Genomic DNA, 19,734 nt, shown 5'->3' with positions numbered 1-19,734 from the left:
AATTAAAAAATAAAACAGTAGTACTTGTGCGCGAGTATACCCATGCGCAAACGCACCCCCTCCAGTTTCTTTCAGCGTTCTTTTTACATGACGCGAACTATACAAAATAAAGTAATTCCAGTGTACATCACCCCTTAGTCGTGTCAAGTGACAGCCGATTAGTTCGTCAATGACGTCGAATGGAGAAGACACGGAGAGTAATTGCTGTTGAGATAAAAAAAAATAATAATTTAATAATGAGTAAATTACGGTTAATAATGATAATAAACACTGCATAAGTAATAAAGTATAGAAACTAAGTAACTTAATTGCTTGTGTTACGTGTAACAGCCGAATGTTATAACTATATTTTTTTTTGCATAAATATACATAGAAATAATACAAATATAAATCCATCTATCCGCCAACCCGCATTGGAGCAGCGTGGTGGATTAAGCTCTGATCCTTCTCCTACATGGGGAAAGAGGCCTATGCCCAGTGGTGGGATATTACAGGCTGAAGCGTAAATCCATCTACAACAATATTACACCTAGACTCCGGTGGGAATCGAACCCGCAACCCGCGGAACAGAAAGTAGGGCCACTACAAACTGCGCCAACGTTCAAGTCAATCTACGTGTACATCAATAATTGTGTTTGCTCGCAAACGAAAAAAAAACGACTTCAATTACATCGACGAGTAATACAACGTAGATCGACGAAAAAATACTCAAGTAACTGCGCGTTATCAAAGATTACTCAAAAAGTAGTTATCGGATCTCAATAAAATTTATATGTGACCACATGACAAATATCAGCTTTCGATTAAATTAAAAATTATTAAAATCGGTACACCCAGTAAAAAGTTATTGCGGATTTTCAAGAACTTCCCTCGATTTCTCTGGGATCCCATTATCAGATCCTGGTTTCCTTATCATGGTACTAAACTAAGGATATCTTCTTTCCAACAAAAAAAGAATTATCAAAATCGGTACACCCAGTAAAAAGTTATTGCGGATTTTCAAGAATTTCCATCAATTTCTCTGGGACCCCATCATCAGATCCTGGTTTCCTTATCATGATACCAAACTAGGGATATCTCCTTTCCAACAAAAAAAGAATTATTAAAATCGTTACATCCAGTAGAAAGTTATGTGGTATAATACAACGTAGGTCGCCGAAAAAAAGCGTCAAGTAAAAACGCATTATTAGATATAGCTCGAAAAGTAGTTGTTAGATCTCAAATAAATTTAAATGGGACCAATTGGCACACACCACCTTTTGATTAAAAGAAAATTTGTCGAAATCGCTCCACCCAGTCAAAAGTTCTGATGTAACATACATAAAAAAAAATACAGTCGAATTGAGAACCTCCTCCTTTTTTGGAAGTCGGTTAAAAAACCAAGTTAGTCTAGATTCTAGACAGTCATTTTTATATTATAAGTCGTTGACCCGACAGGTGTTCTATTTTGCGACATAAGATTAGTATTTCGGCAAACAAAGCATACGGCTCACCTTATGGTAAGCGATTACCGAAGTTTATAGACGTCTGCAACACCAGAATACAGCATTGCTTGAAATCAGTATTATTTAGCTGTGATCTTCTGTAAGGTCGAAGTACTACTCCAATCGGGCTGCTCCATATTATGAGCAGGAAATTTCCTGCTGTGCCTAGATAAAATGGTATGAATAACCATTTTTGACAGTTAATTTATTCAAAGTAAACGTAGGCTTACTTGTCGTATATACATTATAAAAGAATCCGTTACAAATAATTTATATTAGTTTTGAAATTGAACTAGTTAAACGTACTTTTACTAACATACATTGATTAGAGCTAAAATAAAATAGATAAAAAAAAAAATAACAAACTATTCACGTACTTCAATATTATACGCACTAAATAATCTTCACATCCGGTCGCTAAACGCGTCAACTTCTTAAATTTGGACACTTCATTTAATTCTTAGCGCCGGAAGTCGGCGATATTAGCGGTACCTGTTGGACATCGGTTTCGTTCTTAACAGATCTGTATTAAATGTTTAAGAACATTGTGTTTTTATAACACTGTTGAGCAAATCGTTTTTTAATATTATAAACCTAAACTAGGTTTGAGGTTGAACGTAATAATTTCAAAAACCACAACTCGAAATAAAAAAGTAATTACGCAGTGTTTGCTAGTTTGTAGGAAGCCTATAGACTATAACGTCACGATGCAGCCAATAGGATGGTGCACCATAGAAAAATTTTGCAAAACGACGATATTCCTGTTAATAGCAAAAAATAAAAGATAATATAAAAATTTCTATATGAATAAAGTCACAGGCAATAATAGCTATTATTTCAGTTTTGTGTGTGTTTTCACAAGTGTTTTCTTTGGTTCCTATTTTTTGAAATTTATACGGCGACGAGTAGATGTAACTTGAAAGTGAACACTCTCCTATGCTCATTAGTGTATCATATTATAAAAATCGGTTTATAAATATGAATATCCCAGCCAGGTGTTGACATTTCAAAACGTGTTCACAAAATATTATTAAAGTAATATGTTCTGTACTTGACCGCGGTTGACCTTTAATATTTTACCGTGGTATGATAAACACAAGATGTATGTTTGTTTATACAAATAGTTCAGCAAACAAGAGTGCAGCTCACCAGATACGATTACCGTAGCCTATAAACGCCTGCAACACTACAAGCATCGCAACTCTAGTCACCTTACTCACAACAGCAACAAAACGCTGCTTGAAAGCAGTATTGTTTAGCTGTGATCTTTTGTAAGGTGGAGGTACTTCCCTAGTCGGGCTGCCCCAGATTTTGAGCAGGATATTTCTATATATATATACTTCCTGCCCTTGCCTACCTCAGTTAAAATAATACATATGTAGATAGTTAATTTTCCTCTGAAACGGACATTTATATAAAAATAAAGTAATTAAAAATTAATCTATGTTTGCAAGTCATTATAATGAATTAACAAAAAAAAAACCTATTGTGTTACAGTACGAATTTTATAAGACCGAACTAAATTTCGATAATAATTTTTAAATATTTTCACGCCTACCTCTAACCCCATTGCAAACGTGTCATTTCTAAACGACAAGGTATTTAATATTAAAAATAATTGTGTTTGCTAGCAAACGAAAAAAAACCGACTTCAATTACATCGACAAGTAATACAAAGTAAGTGGACAAAAAAAAAAAAATAACAAACGCAGTAGTCGTTACTACAATTTTCGAAGGTTCTCCTCGATTTCTCTGGGATTTCATAATTACATCCTGATTTCGTTATCATGGTACCACCCTTGGCATATCTCCTTTCCAACAAAAAAAGAATTATCAAAATCGGTTCATAAAGGACGAAGTTATCAGCGAACATACATAAAAAAATATACATACGGTCGAATTGAGAAACCTCCTCATAAGATTAAAATGAACAAACATTTCTTATATTTAGTTTGTTTATACAGGCTTAAAACTCGCAAAAAAAGTTAATGAATAGGTAGGAACCTCGAAGATATTCTTTGTGTTCTTGAAAATAAACAACCTTTGAAGTTGACTACAAACAGCTGACTTTTAACTTGACAACACTTAAATTATCACTTTGTTTTACAAGTAAGCATATATTACTTTAACGTGACTATTATTTGTAAATTAAATATTAACTATGCCTTTATTACACAAATAACTAGTAATATGACTATGTAACAGGCAAAAAATATCCAACATTATAATTATACTTACAACATTACTTTTTGTATAAGTCGATTAATATTTAATATAAATTATAATTACTTGTATTTAGAATTATTTTAGTTTATTTTTTACACTCACACACACACACACACACACACATATATATATATATATATATATATATATATATATACATACATACAGCTACTCAAAGTACCAGGCGCGCATAGACATTTAGGAGGTATGAATAGCGAGTACTTCCTAAACGGCCACGTTTGTTCCGATATCGTTCTCACGGTGCCTCGGTTTCTCTTAGCGGGTAAAAGCTGAGACAATGATGGGTCAACGACCTCGGTCAGTCAGATCACCGGTGACTTTACATTTGTTAATACTTTGTGACTTGTTTTTTCGCGTATCTGTTTTTAATCGAATGATTCATTTAGTTTAATCGAATTGTTATGTGAATCGATTTTGTGATTGTGTTGACATATAGGTTTTTTACTTTATATATTATTTTATTTTATATTATTAATATTTCATTTTAGTAACTAATACCTTAATGCTAGTTAGAATGCCTTATGATTAGTTACTTACTAAGCCAAGTTTGACTATATTGAATATAATTGTGTTTGCTCGCAAACGAAAAAAAAACCGACTTCAATTACATCGAAGAGTAATACAACGTAGATCGACGAAAAAATAGTAATACTTTGTTCGTATTCCATATAACGCGACATTATAAAATTGTAGAATTATATAATGTTCTACTGTTATTTCTAACATTTTGTTAGCGATTGTAGGCAGAAATTTCATAAAAGGCCCGTCGTCGATTCGCGCGAAGCGCTGACATCGCTTATTACGGCGGGTTTTTTAGTTGAAGCGGATTTATATTGAATTACGGTTTATGTCTTTTTTATTAAAAATATGTAATGTTCATGTTTTCACACAGCTCCGATGCACGACTGGAGTTTACCCCTTCAGATCAACTGTCTAAATAGGCACAAAAAGGCTTACTAGTCTAAGAAATATATTATTACTATATCAAATTGTAAATAAATGAATGCAATAACGCCACCTATCGGAACCTAATTGCGTTATTAGAAAACGTCTGAACGCCATCTCTAACAAGGTCATTCGTTTAGTAGATTTTACTGTTCAATTTTTTCATTCCGGGGCCTTAAATGAAAATCGATTCTTAAGGAGAAAACTCCAAAAACAGTCAAGTAAATACGCCATATCAGATATAGCTCAAAAAGTTCGAGTCAAATCTCAATTATATTTAAATGGGACCACATGACAAGCACCACCTATCGATTAAAAAAAGAATCATCGATATCGATCCACCCAGTAAAATAGTAATGAGGTTAATATAACGTTGGTCGACGTAAAATAGCCAAGTAAATACCCAGTATTAGCGATAACTCAAAAATTAAAAGCTCAAATATATTTATAACGAATAAACTGCTACTCTCTACTCTAGTGGAATATTGTAATTTGATCGATAGTGAACGAAGTAATTTCATTACATTTTGATAGATGGCGTTGTGGCAAAGTATTGAACATGACCACAGTCGTCTTAACATCGTCATGTAAATACGTGTCATCAAAGATTACTCAAAAATTGCTCATTATATCTCAATCATATTTAAAACGGACGACATGACAAGTATTAGCTTTTGATTTATACAAAAAAGATCAAAATCAGTGCACCCAGTAAAAAGATATAACGTTTAATACAACGTAGGGTGACGAAAAAACCGTCAAGTAAATACGCAATATTAGATATAACTCAAAAATTACGAATCAAATCTCAATTAAATTTGAATGGGACCACGTGACAAATAGTAGCTTTTAATTTATATAAGAAACGTCAAAATCGGTGCACCCAGTAAAAAGTTATGAGGTATAATACAACGTAAGGTGACGAAAATAATGTCAAGTAAATACGCGTTATCAAAGATTAATCAAAAAGTAGTTATCAGATCTCGATAAAATTTATATGTGACCACATGATAAACATCAGCTTTCGATTAAAGTAAAAATTATCAAAATCGATACACCCAGTAAAAAGTTATTGCGGATTTTCAAGAGTTTCTCTCGATTTCTCTGGGATCCCATCATCAGATCCTGGTTTCCTTATCATGGTACCAAACTAGGGATATCCCCTTTCCAACAAAAAAAGAATTATCAAAATCGGTACACCCAGTAGAAAGTTATGTGGTATAATACAACGTAGGTTGACGAAAAAAGCGTCAAGTAAAAACGCATTATTAGATATAATTCGAAAAGTAGTTGTTAAATCTCAAATAAATTTAAATGGGACCAATCGGCACACACCACCTTTCGATTAAAACAAAATTTGTCGAAATCGGTCTACCTGGTCAAAAGTTCTGATGTAACATACATAAAAAAAAAAAAAAAAAAAAAAAATACAGTCGAATTGAGAACCTCCTCCTTTTTTGGAAGTCGGTTAAAAAATAAGCTTATATAAGTGCATGCTTTTAGAAGTTTAACGTTTTATTATTTGTTTTTTTTTTATTTTATTTTTTATTTTGATTTTATTCTTTGTAAAAATCACAGCTGTACATTAATTTTATTAGTTGTAAATTAAAAGAAAAATCAATAATCAATTAGTCTACGATCTGAACTACATATATGTGAATTTGATCCATTTGCTTAATGGATAAAAATTGAATAATTACCTTGTTCGGTATGTTAAAGAGAAAACCGCGAAAGGGTAGGCAGGAAAATTCTAGTCATGGCTATATTATATTTGGCAACCGCCGTTCAAACTAGAGTTAACAAACAACCAAATGTCATCGTATTCGAAATGAAACAGCGCCCATTTTGATGTAAGATTTATTTACTAAACATGTGGGTGAAAGTAACTAGTACAATATATATTAATATACCTGTTTATGCCTCCCAAGGCAATAGTTATGGCAGGAAAATAACAGACAACCCAACAAAAAAGTTTGACAACAAAATTAAATATAACCTTGTTAGGAATTTATAGTCAACCCTTTCGCTATATCTAATATATTAAAATATTTTCATCCATTAAGTAGTTGGATGAAGTTCGTTTCTAACTCGAATCTCCTACTCAATCTATTTTTGATAATGTTTAAATGGAATGATAACTGACAAAATTCTTATGAACTTTTCCAAACTACATCAGAGAGAGATGGAATAAACTGTTTATATTACGAGTACGACTCTGTTGGTAGTTAACCCTTTGGATACCTAAACTTAAAAACGTGTTATCCCACGCACTACGGGTATTTTTATGTTTTCTTTGTTATTATTTATATTTAAATTTTCTTTTAATCCTTTTTCTATTTTCTTAGGAGAAATGTAATATTAAAGGTAACCTTGCTGACCTGTACCATATCCCACGCGATTGCTTGTTACGAGATAGATCAGTAATAAACAAATTAACGAAATTGAAATTAGCAAGCATCGGAAACCAAACTAATATTGTGACAGATTTTTATTAAATATTTGTTTCATATCGGTATGTAATTTTTTTACAATTCCATATTGCCTTAGCCTATATCCTTTCCAAAGTTTCAAACTATCTACTATTAACTGTCCTGGTGAAATTCGTCCCGCATTTTTCCTGTTACAAAAAAAAAAAGAATTATCCGATTAGATCCAGTCGTTCAAAAATTATGCTCGTACATACATACATTTAGTCGATACATTTATATATTAAATATAGAATAGAGTATATAGTAACAATCGGGCAAATGAACTTGACTACGAAAGCAGTTAGACAATGTTACTTTTGCATGTATCTACTGGGTACATTTTGCGGTTTTATGAGTAGCCTATGTGTTAAATTGATTGTTAATCTAGATCTCCAGCTACCTAAGTACCGAGTGCCATTGTTCAAGTAGTTTTTGCAGTGAGTAAAAAAAATTCATCTAAATTTTCTCATTTATATTAATGAGATTACTATTGATTGTAACTTTACGACTGTCCTCTTTTTATATTCTCTAAGATTTTATCACTGACGTCGCCTTTCTGATCATTTTTCGTCGAGTTTGGAAGCTTGTCTAATCGCTACCAAATTAGGTTTGTTGTTCATTGTATTAAAAAGTGTGGGTGAGGGGCGCGCTCGTTTCTTTGACTGACGTCCTTTGTCAGAATATTAACAACCAAGTTTGAGTTAGTCAAAGTTGACTTTTTTTATTATGTAGTTGTTCGTTTTTATTTCGCTTATATCGTTAGTGAAAAAGGTGTGTGGGTTAAGTGAATTTCTTGCAAGACATGTTTAAATTTGTAATTATTTACAGTTTTTTTAAAGTAACTTTAGTAACTGCGAAGTTTCTTGCCTATGCGTAGTAACTATTTAGTAATCTGGGCCTACGCTTGCTGGTAGCTTCACATCAGACATTAAGTTTTTGGACTTTTCGGAGATTATAATTATAGTAATGTCTTAAAAATTGAACAGCGTAACAACCGCTCTGGTGCAATGGATCGATTCCCACTCGGGATGAAAATTTGTATTTGTTCAAATATTTCGTTCCGATTTAATTTTTTGTCCTCACCGTGTGTCGGAGAGCACGTTAAGCTGTCGATCCCCGTTGTTATCATATACCTAACACGTGATAGCGATCGTTACTCATATTAGGGAATTTATCCGTCAACCCGCAGTGGAGCAGAATGGTGGATTAAGCTCAGACTCTTCTCCACATGCAGAAAGAGTCCTATACCCAGCAGTGGGTTATTACAGGCCGAATACTAAATATATGTCGTATAATTGTAAAATGACGATTCAAAAGTGCTTTTGAAGCCACACAATCTTTTTCGTCAATATAGTTTTAAACCAATTAAAGCATCTAATACATATAATATATAATTTTGTCTGTGACTTCTGCCATGGCCCCAAATAAATATCTTTCTTTCTTCATAAACATTCCATAGTTTCAGGAGTTAATGTTATGTGACAGTGTATACAAGTAAATAAAAGTGTATCTCTGACGTCATGACCTAAACTGTGACCTACATAGGTCACCTACATTAAGGCTAACGAGATCCAACCCACGCGGTCTGTTTGAGTGTCAATAATTGATAAACAATATTCTTATAATACTTTCTAGTATTAGAAATTCGAATAAATCCCTAATCCCTAATATTAACATTATAAATGTGAATGAAAGTTTGTTGGTTACGCTTTCACGCGAAAACTACTTAACCGATCATCATGGAACTTTGTACACATTCTTGGAGGTATTAGAAGTGTGGCGACATCTATCGCGCGAAATACTAACGACTACAAACTACGTAATTACTGACGTATGCTACATCGCGCTATCAGAGTTTTCAAAGTGATTAAGTATATATACAAGATCCCGACAACAACCGTTGGGGCCAGTAGCCCGCCAGACACAACACCCGTCTGGTGGAGGATCCTCCCTTTTCATTGGTTGATGAGGAATCCAATCACCATGTTCCTCCGCACTGCCAAAGAAGTAACATAGGATACTTAAAAAAAAATTCAATGCTAGGAAAGTTGCTGGTAAAAGCTAGTAATAGTATAATTTAATAAGAAATTATTATTAGTTATGTATTACACAACTTATAATAAAATGTAAAAAAGCAAACAGCCCGTTCTGGTGGTTGGTAAAGTTTATTCTGAAAATAAGTTACTAACAGGCTTTAATAGCTGATGCTGTAATAGATCATTAGATACTGTTTCACTTGAATTAATAAATAACAAGGTTTAGATTTACAGTTAGCGATTAGATGATACATTCAACAAATTGTAATTGATATTCGATGAAAAAAAAAATCTTAAACTTTAATCAAAGAGCTTTAACGGTAACTACAGGCCGCTATATGTAATCATTAATAGAAGTATTGTTGTACGTTCCAGGTGTGGTATGGACAAGGAGAACGGCGAGGGCGACGCGGCAGCGAAGCCGCCGCCAGAAGGCCTGCTCGACCCGGCCGGGCTGTTTGGAGGTGAGGCTAATGTTTAATAACGCTACTCTAGTTGTCCTCAATGGACTCCTAAACTACTTAACCGATTTTAGTCAAATTTGCACACCGTGTGCAGTTTGATCCAACTTAAAAGATAGGCTATATTTTATTTTGATATATTATGTTATTATTATATTTCAGAAAAAAATAAGGTGATACGAAGTTCGCCAGGTCAGCTAGTATGTATATAAAATAATATTTTATAATAACTTTGTTTTGAAATCAGAAGGCTGCTGCTGGTTAGTTTAAAATTAAAAACAAAAAAGAAATGTCCTATTTCGATATCTTTAAAATGATATTTTTCTTAATGGAGAAAGAGGCCTAGGCCTAGCAGTAGAACTTTATAAGCTAAGGATCTGTTTCACAGATTATCGATAACGCTATTTGACGGATGACAGTATCTAAGAGATAAAAATTTTGAAGTATTTCACTTTCTTTCTTCTCCACCATTGAATTCCAATTTATTTATGGGACATTCTATTCACAGTTGTGAATCTTAAAGATTTAATTTGTTGATTGAGGTGAAACAGGTCGTACAGGCCTATTTTAACTCCGGCTTTTAAGTCTATTTGTAACTTACGTGCAAGATAAATTTTAGCCACAACCGGTGGCACAGGCCCCAAATCAATCAATCTTAATTATATGTCACGAGATCAAAGAGGGTTATTTATGAAATCAATCAAAGCTGAACTGTATTGGATAACAGCAAGACATGCTTTTGTATGTCTTCCTATCATCTATTTAGAATTATTAAAGTTACAATTACTTGTTACTGTAGTGTAAGCGTAAGAATGTACTAGAATCCGTTTACTTCATAACATCAATAATTCTACTCAAAACCTTCGATCTGTTTCAACGCACATCCACGACACGAATTACAGTTAAAAGTGAACCCATAGCATGCCTTTCCGTCTTGTCAACATTTCTTCCTTGCAATCGTTGTTTCAACTTTAACAAACAAAACTAATTTAAACCATAAAACTGAAGTAATAGAGTTCATATTCGTTCGTGTAATAACCATGGGCTCAAAGCCTGTCTTAAACAACGATCATCACCCATTTTAGCCCTTAATGAAAGGTAATACGGTTCAATCATTAGCTCTCGCACGATGTATAGCTTGTCGTGTTAGAATCATCCTTATTGAAATTTCAACTCTATCACTAGTACCGTAAAGTTGATATGACAATACATCACTTTACACCATAAAATGTAAACTCGCTCCGAGGTCACTGCCCTCGCGTCTATCGCATTGCGAACAAACATGTATATGCGTTCTAAATGGATCATATTACCATTGAAATAAAGTCTATTTTAGGATTAGTATTAATATATACAGATTTGTAAAAATAAACTTGAATTATTAGGGAATCTAATAATATGCTTGTTAAGAGTAAGACTCGGAATGATATTGGTGATTTTACTAAATACTAAGGTGATTCACGTCGCTATAATCTCGCGGCCAGGTCACTCTTGTGTTTCCTTTGATGAAAAGAACTGCTATTCAGTCTTAAAACTGTATGACATTTCATATTGCGCTCTAGATATGTTATCAGTGATAACTTATCAGTCAATACCGTTTGGTAGAATTATAATGAAAGTTGTTCACACATACCAGCTAAATCATAAACGAACTTTTTGATTTTAAAATAAAAATCCTTTTTTTTTTCAGTAAGTTTAAAGAGCACTATTAAATTGTCGTTTTACAAAATCATTATTTTCACAATTGCAAATAGAAATGTATTTTTTGAATAAATTGTGATTCGATGGTGAAAAAGAAAAATACATCAGATCAGATTTTTTACTTTATTTGGGACAAGACATTTATATAATTGACTAGCTGACCTGGCGAACTTCGTATCACCTTATTTTTTTCTGAAATATAATAATAACATAATATATCAAAATAAAATATAGCCTATCTTTTAAGTTGGATCAAACTGCACACGGTGTGCAAATTTGACTAAAATCGGTTAAGTATTTTAGGAGTCCATCGAGGACAAACATTGTGACACGAGATTTATATATATTAAGATTTCATTTACATATCACTTAACAAAATCTATGTCCACATAATTATTCACAATATTTAACTGTTAAAGGAAACGACAGAAAAAATAATAGTAGAAGGCGACATCGAGATCGCTAACATTTATTGGCCCAATAGGGAAGTAGCATGCACTAATTTTCATAGTTCAAGATATTTTTGACGACCCTGAAATTACCCCACAAAATGAGAATTAATTGGCCTAATATGCCATTGAGTCAAAATTACATATAATTTTATAGTTAAGTTTATGTAGTTTTGTGTGAAAATGGTCAATATGATTTAATTTTAATCTGTTGGATACCGTATATATACGGCAGATAGCTTTATCCGGCAACCGGTACAACAGGTAGGGCACAACTACATTTAAAACAATAAACACATTAAAAAAAAATCATTTACTGTGAAGTACAATGGGCGGACTTATGGCTATTTAGCCATTTCTTCCAGACAACGCAAAGGCTATTTTTATTAGGCTTTAGGCTTTTTTTTATGTCACTAGGTCGGCAAACAAGCGTACGGCTCACCTGATGGTAAGCGATTACCGTAGCTTATAGACACCTGCAACACCATAGGCATCACAAGCGCGTTGCCGACCCAATCCCCAATCCCCCCAGGAGCTCTGGTCACCTTACTCACCAACAGGATCACAATACTGCTTGCAGTAGGCTATTTAAGACTTTAAGCATAGTCATAAAGAAACTAGTGTAATTAAATTTACTTGTCATTATTTACAAATTCCGTTTCTTGTTTTTAATGGGCTTTGAAGTCTATTATAAGTTTTAAATTTCTTGGCTTTATTTTATTTATTTATTTATTTTATACTTTATTGTACACCACAAATATATTACAAACAAAGCATAAAGATAGTTACAGACAGTGAAGTACAATGGGCGGACTTATGGCTAATTAGCCTACGGCTTTACGTCATCATCACTTAGAATTACGTGTTCGATAAATATTTCAGTATCATTCATTAATTTACACGTAAACTGGCTAATTCGTGATTCATTTAACACCAAGTCATTGCTATAATTTTAATTGTTTCATGATCAACTGTAAAAACCTGTATGATGTAGGGGCACAGTAAAAAATACAAAAAGGAGTATCAATGAAAAGGGTTGCCAACTTAGGAGATTTTAATACCCTAGTTTTTTTATTTAAATAAAAAACAAAGTTACGTAACACGTCCGAGCCCCGCCCCTGTAACGCATCGTAACATTTTACCCCCCAAGTTGCGTTACGTAGTACTTTCTAAAGGCTCCTTGCCCCCTTTTCTAAAGGATATGGAAATGAAATTTGAACAAACGGAAATTTTACAGAAAAGTATCAATATTCACGATACAGATTAAACCTATTAATTTTTTTATTATTATTTCCTGTTTACAAATATATTATGAGATGAATCATCTCGAAGCGACGTGTGCTGTTACTATGAGTTCATTAACTCATAGAATGATGCAAATTTGCAAATATTATTGAGATTTTTATTAGTACAGTACGCGTCACAACTTGTAAAAATTTCATTAATGTTCTAGTGGGAATAATATTTTTATTTTATTTTATACTAATATTATAAATCTCAGGAAATAATGTTCCGAATTCAAAATTCTTGTTGTGTTGAATGATTTATCTATCGAAGAACGCTAAAAGCTATTATTACATCACGCTATTTTCAGAAGATCGAGTCGATGAAATATTGTAGTAGCGAAATCGCCCGGTAGCATTTCTGACAACCAATATATTATACCTAGTACCTAATTGTGTAAATGATTCTCCTATTTTTTCACCGACTTCAAAAAAGGAGGAGATTACTCAATTCGACCGGTTCAATTCGTTCGGGGATAACTTCGTCATTTATGAACCGATTTTGATAAATTTTTTTTTTGTTGTAAAGGTGATGTCCCAGATGTGGTACCATGATAAGGAAACCAGGATCTGATGATGGAATCCCACAGATATCGAGAGAAACTCTCGAAAATCCTAGTGACAACTAGTGCGTTTGTTAATTTTTTCGTCTACTTACGTTGTATTACTTGTCGATGTAATTGAAGTCGGTTTCTTTCGTTTGCGAGCAAACACAATTATTATCAATACAATTTTCCTCTTAGTTTTGTCGAGGATGTAAGCTTGTGTTGAATAAACCTATTGCATGATTTGACCTACCATGGCAGTAAGCTGTGTGGCTACGGCAGTAAAGAATATAGCAATCCCCTCTCTTCCTGTGGCTGTCGTAAGAGGCGACTAAGGAACAACACAGTTCCACTACCACCTTGGAACTTAAAAAGCCGACCGATGGCGGGATGACCATCCAAATGCTGGCTTTTGAAATACACGGGTCGAAGACGAGCAGCAGCGTCTTCGGTGCGACAAAGCCAGCCCTGCGGTCACCAATCTGCCTGCCCAGCGTGGTGACTATGGGCAACACATGATTTCACGTCATTTTTGGCGCGAAATTGTGGAGGCCTATCAGTTCTGCAGTGGACTGCGATAGGCTGAAGTGATAGTTGGACGACGCGTTGGCGCTGCGGTCAGAAGCACTGGCTGTTGCGCTGGCGGTCGCGGGTTCGCGCTTACAACATACATTTGTATAGGCCATATACATAATATATGTTTGTCGTGGTCTGGGCGTTGTTTGTGCTTGTGTATTATGTTTTCCCGGACCACCGACACGGGAAAAAGTCCTACTGGGGACCGTGTGAAGCGTTTATTTATTTATTTATTATACTTGTAAAAAAATCTAAAGTGCTTTTAATAAATATCTGCTCAAATAAAGAACATTTTTGACCAAAAATAATAAAATCTAGTTTTAATTGCTATCACTGATACAAAACAATAAAAAATTACACCATTCGAAATAATACATAAACGGAAAATGTTAGTCTAAATATACCTTCAAAGTTTTTTAAATATATTCAGATTAATTTAAATATAGCCGACGGTAACCTACATTTGCTCAGTATGACGCCCCGGTTCCATTCGATTTCGGCCTAGGTCAATAGCTAGGTCAAGTTTATTGGGTCTGGGGTATTGGGGGAAGGATTTTGTGGGTTGAATATTTGATTACCACTTTTAGTGTTACGCATTAGTTATTTTATAAATAAAATTTTAAATAATAATAAAAAAATATTGTAATATGTACGATTTTATTTTTGTGTTACCCACACATTAGGAATTATAAACATTTTTTAACCGACTTCCAAAAAAGGAGGAGGTTCTCAATTCGACTGTATTTTTTTTTTTTTTTTTTTTTTTTTTTTATGTATGTTACATCAGAACTTTTGACTCGGTGGAGCGATTTCGACAAATTTTCTTTTAATCGAAAGGTGGTGTGTGCCAATTGGTCCCATTTAAATTTATTTGAGATCTAAACACTACTTTTCGAGCTATATCTAATAATGCGTTTTTACTTGACGCTTTTTTCGTCGACCTACGTTGTATTATACCGCATAACTTTCTACTGAATGTAGGGATTTTGATAATTCTTTTTTTGTTGGAAAGGAGATATCCCAAGCTTAGTAACATGATAAGGAAATCAGGATCTGATGATGAGATCCTAGAGAAATAGAGGGAAACTCTTGAAAATCCGCAATAACTTTTTACTAGGTGTACCGATTTTGATAATTCTTCTTTTGTTGGAAAGAAGATATCCTTAGTTTAGTACCATGATAGGGAAACCAGGATCTGATGATGGGATCCCAGAGAAATCGAGGGAACTTCTTGAAAATCCGCAATAACTTTTTACTGGGTATACCGATTTTAATAATTTTTAATTTAATCGAAAGCTGATGTTTGTCATGTGGTCACATATAAATTTCATTGAGATCTGATAACTACTTTTTGAGTAATCTTTGATAACGCGCAGTTACTTGAGTATTTTTTGTCGATCTACGTTGTATTACTCGTCGATGTAATTGAAGTCGGTTTTTTTTTTCGTTTGCGAGCAAACACAATTATTGAATATCATATCAAAAATTGACCGCTCCAGCGGGGTTCGAACCCGCGTCTCCGACTGACCGTGTCGGCGCTCTAGCCAATTAAGCTATGGAACGATGTACCCGCTAGAGCGAAATTTTTGATATGATGATTTTTATTTTCGGTTTAAGCGAACCGTGGCGCCGTATATAGTGAGTTCTTTACAGAGACCCGTAACTATTCAAAGTTTCATATTACAATGAAAATTTTTGACAGGAGACGACACCATGCTATTTTTAATATGTACGATTTTATTTTTGTGTTACCCACACATTAGGAATTCTAAACATTTTTTGAATATCATATCAAAAATTGTTTTACGCTAACGCGATCACTTTTCATATTTAAATTTATATTTGTTCGGGTGCTTGACGTCCAGAGTCTCGCCGTGATCATGGCCTATACACCTAACTATCAATTAGCTATAGTTTGCCTGATACTTTGTGATCACTGTTAATATTGAATAATAAAGACTTAAGAGCTACAAATTCACCGATAAGTAAGTAAAAAAGTGCAACAGGAAACCAAGGATGAAAAAGAGAATGTTAACAACCGACTTTTACCCTCACCATTTGAAATGCAGCCATAGATGTGACAACACATTTTGTCTACTAGCTGTGCCCGCGACTTCGTCCGCGTGGTATTTAACAAAATAATTATTGTTCCGTTCGCAGTTATAAAATAATAAATAAATCTAAAATAAGAGTAGCTATAGTTACTCCTTATTTTATCAGCTATCTGACAGTGAAAGTCCCGTCAAAATCGGTCCAGCCGTTTCAGAGATTAGCCGGAACAAACAGACAGACAGAGAAACAAAAATTGTAAAAAATGTTATATTGGTATATGCGCCTTGTATACATCCATATGCATTTAGTAAAAAGTGGTTATTTTAATATTACAAAACAGACACTCCAATTGTATTTATTTGTATAGATGACAATTAAGGAGTCGCTAAAACATATAAATGTCTAATAATATAAAGGCATTACACTCGACGATACCTAGTTAGTTAACAATCCTTTCTAGTCAGAAATGCGGATTATATAAATACATGTTTTAAATTACGTTAATCTTTATACAAATATAATATTAGCCTTCAAACTTGCTATACACAGAATTTCGGCACGATAAGGTAATCTTATTTGATAATGCCACTTCCTCGAAAAGCCCTAATGTGGAGTAATAGCTTGATTTGCGTATACCTATTACATATTATGTACATTCTTCCCGATGAAAGTAGTCCTGGAAATATGACTTATATGTTTTATGGACCCTAATTTTACTCGATGGGCAGGCCACGTAGCACGTATGAACTCAGATAGATAGTCTAACAAAGTAACTCATTGGCCAGGCCCGTTTGGAAAAAGGAAACAGGATAGGCCCCCTGATAAGTGGCTTGATGAAATTAAAAAGATAGCAGGAGACACTGGACGTCAAAAGCCAAAGATAGAAAACTTTGGAGTAAAATGGAGGAGGCCTTTACTCGAAAAGAGGTCCTTAATAGAGAAAGAATAACAACATTTTCATGATTTACCCACAAAGTTATTTATTGTATATTAACGATAAATAAATGGCTTAATAATAATAATAATAATAATTTTACTCGTTAATACTTTTTTAAATATATTATTAAAACAAGCGAACGGTTCGTTTAATGGTATGCGGATACCAGGAGCATTGCAGGCGCTTTGCCGATCCTCCCCAAGAGATCCGATCACCTTACCACAGGAACGTAACACTTCTCGAGAACAGTGTTATTTAGTTCTAAGTAATATTTTAGGTACTTCGTCAATCGGTTTGTTATAGTTTTTTTTTTCTATCTCAATCGTTCTGCTTAAAACTTTGCGTAACATGTTTCTTCCTACTCTGCTTAAATAATATATTATGCGCACTATTTTAGTACGCAATTATTTATTCATCATTACAGCCTATACAGTCCACTGCTGGACATAGGCCTCCACAAGTTTACGTCAAAAAAAACGTGAACTCATGTGTTTTGCCCATAGTCACCACGCTGGGCAGGCGGGTTGGTGACCGCAGTACTGGCTTTGTCGCACCAAAGACGCTGCTGCCCGTCTTCGGCCTGTGCATTTCAAAGCCAGCAGTTGGATGGCTATCCCGCCATCGGTCGGCTTCTTAAGTTCCAAGATGGTTGTGGAACCTTGTTATCCCTTAGTCGCCTCCTACGACACCCACGGGAAGAGAGGGGGTGGCTAAATTCTTTAGTGCCGTAGCCACACAGCACACAGCAGGTTATTTATTAATATATTAATAATATAGCTTATCCTCGTTGCAGCATATTGGGGCAGAGATGGCGCTGCGGGTGGCGCCGCTGCCCAGGCTCAGGCCCAAGCACAGGCGCAGGCGGCTCTGTTCGGCTTCGGCTCTCGCTACCCGCCGCCAACCACGCTCGGGGTTGCCGCCAACCAGGCCGCTTCGCTCGGACTACACCCCGCTGCCAGTGAGTATTTGTCGCAAGACTCACAAGTCTATTGTAATTCGTTGATAATATCATTTTACGTCGTGTGAAATACAGTGCATAGATAAGTAACATAAAGTAAATAAATATGACGACACGTTGGCGCAACAGTCACAGCACGGGTTCGTGGCTGTTACGCTGGCGGTTGTGGGTTCGATCCCCGCTCAGGACAAACATTTGTATTGGCCATACAGATGTTTGCCGTCGTCTGGGTGTTTGTGCAGTCCTTTTGGGTCTCCCCACCGTGCCTCAGAGAACACGTTAAGCCGTCGGTCCCGGTTGTTATTATGTACACCTGATAGCGATCGTTACTCATAGTAGGGAATATATCCGTCAACCCGCATTGGAGCAGCGTGGTGGATTAAGCTCTGCTCCTTCTCCTACATGGGGAAAAGGCCTATACCCAGCTGTAGGATATTACACGCTAAAGCATGATACATATACATATAGAAACAGAACCGTATCGATAAATTTGTCATTTAATCCAAAACTAGAGAACGGCTAGAACAATTCGGCAATTTCTTTTTCTTGAAAGTTATCTGACACTTTGCGGAAGGTTCTTACGGAATGTAAAATTAAATACAGACTTGAGTAGAAATGAGACAAGATCTGCCTCTTAAATTAAAGTCGTGTCATCGTAAGATAAATTTCAGATAGCCAGCAGATAAAGTCAATGTCAGACCAATATAATCTAACACAACAAAATCATATTCTATATGGCCTCATTAAACAAAAAAAGTCCTTATTTCAATACACCACACTTTCAGATCGGCGGGGATGTAAGTGTCTTAGAATATCTCTCAAACGCAACGTGATTTTTTCCAAACAAATCAATCTAAAATACTTAAATGCTCAGTTGTATCAGCTGTGTGGGCGCTAATCTAAATTTGAGTAAACGTCATCGTTTAAGATGCTCGTAAAATATACATATATCTGTAAGCCATTCACTGGACATTAAAGATGCGTAAAATAAGATTTTTTTTTAAGTATGCAGTACTCGTATGTAAAAAGTAGGCTTATTTATTAGGAATACTTATTACATACAAGTTTTTTTTTTCGTGAATATATTCATCACTACACAGTCTAAAACAAAGTCGCTTCCCTATGTATGCTTAGATCTTTAAAACTACGCAACGGATTTTGATGCGTTTTTCTTTAGTGAATAGAGTTATCCCAGAGGAAGGTTTATATGAATAATACATGCATAATTTAGTAGAGTAGTTTCTAACGTGATAAATAAACATTATTTTGCGCATATGTTGCAAATATTTATTTTAAATTTAGTATCATCATTGCAACCGTGGGAAGCTGCGGCAGGTCGCTATAATTATATAATTATCTGTTCCAATTTCTACATCATAACCAAACAACAAAATATTAACACAATAAGCAGCAAGTCCTTCAGCTGTAATAAGTTTGAGAATTAATAAATATATCTCCTTTTTTGTTTTTAAAGATGGAGATTGAATATACTATATTCTACACCACTTACAAAGGAATAACACAAATGACTTGGTATCTTCTAGACAATCTCAGTTTAAAAAGAATTGGTAAACGCCTAACATTTTCTTCAA

General features: G+C 34.5%; 1 protein-coding gene across 1 annotated transcript in view; it reads left to right on the top strand.

Annotated features, from left to right (window-relative positions):
* LOC123667743 (bromodomain adjacent to zinc finger domain protein 2B-like) overlaps positions 1 to 19,734 on the top strand; it is a 114,212-nt gene that overhangs the window by 30,133 nt on the left and 64,345 nt on the right. The window contains exons 3-4 of the mRNA XM_045601583.1: positions 9,556 to 9,644; positions 17,978 to 18,142. Coding sequence (XP_045457539.1) covers positions 9,563 to 9,644; positions 17,978 to 18,142 — 247 coding nt within the window. The 5' untranslated portion in view covers positions 9,556 to 9,562. The remainder of the gene's footprint in view (positions 1 to 9,555; positions 9,645 to 17,977; positions 18,143 to 19,734) is intronic.

The sequence above is a fragment of the Melitaea cinxia genome, chromosome 29 (genome assembly GCF_905220565.1).
Source record: "Melitaea cinxia chromosome 29, ilMelCinx1.1, whole genome shotgun sequence".
Taxonomy (NCBI): Eukaryota; Metazoa; Arthropoda; class Insecta; order Lepidoptera; family Nymphalidae; genus Melitaea; species Melitaea cinxia.
Note: the sequence above shows the minus strand (reverse complement) of the source record. Positions and strands in the feature narration are given on the sequence as shown.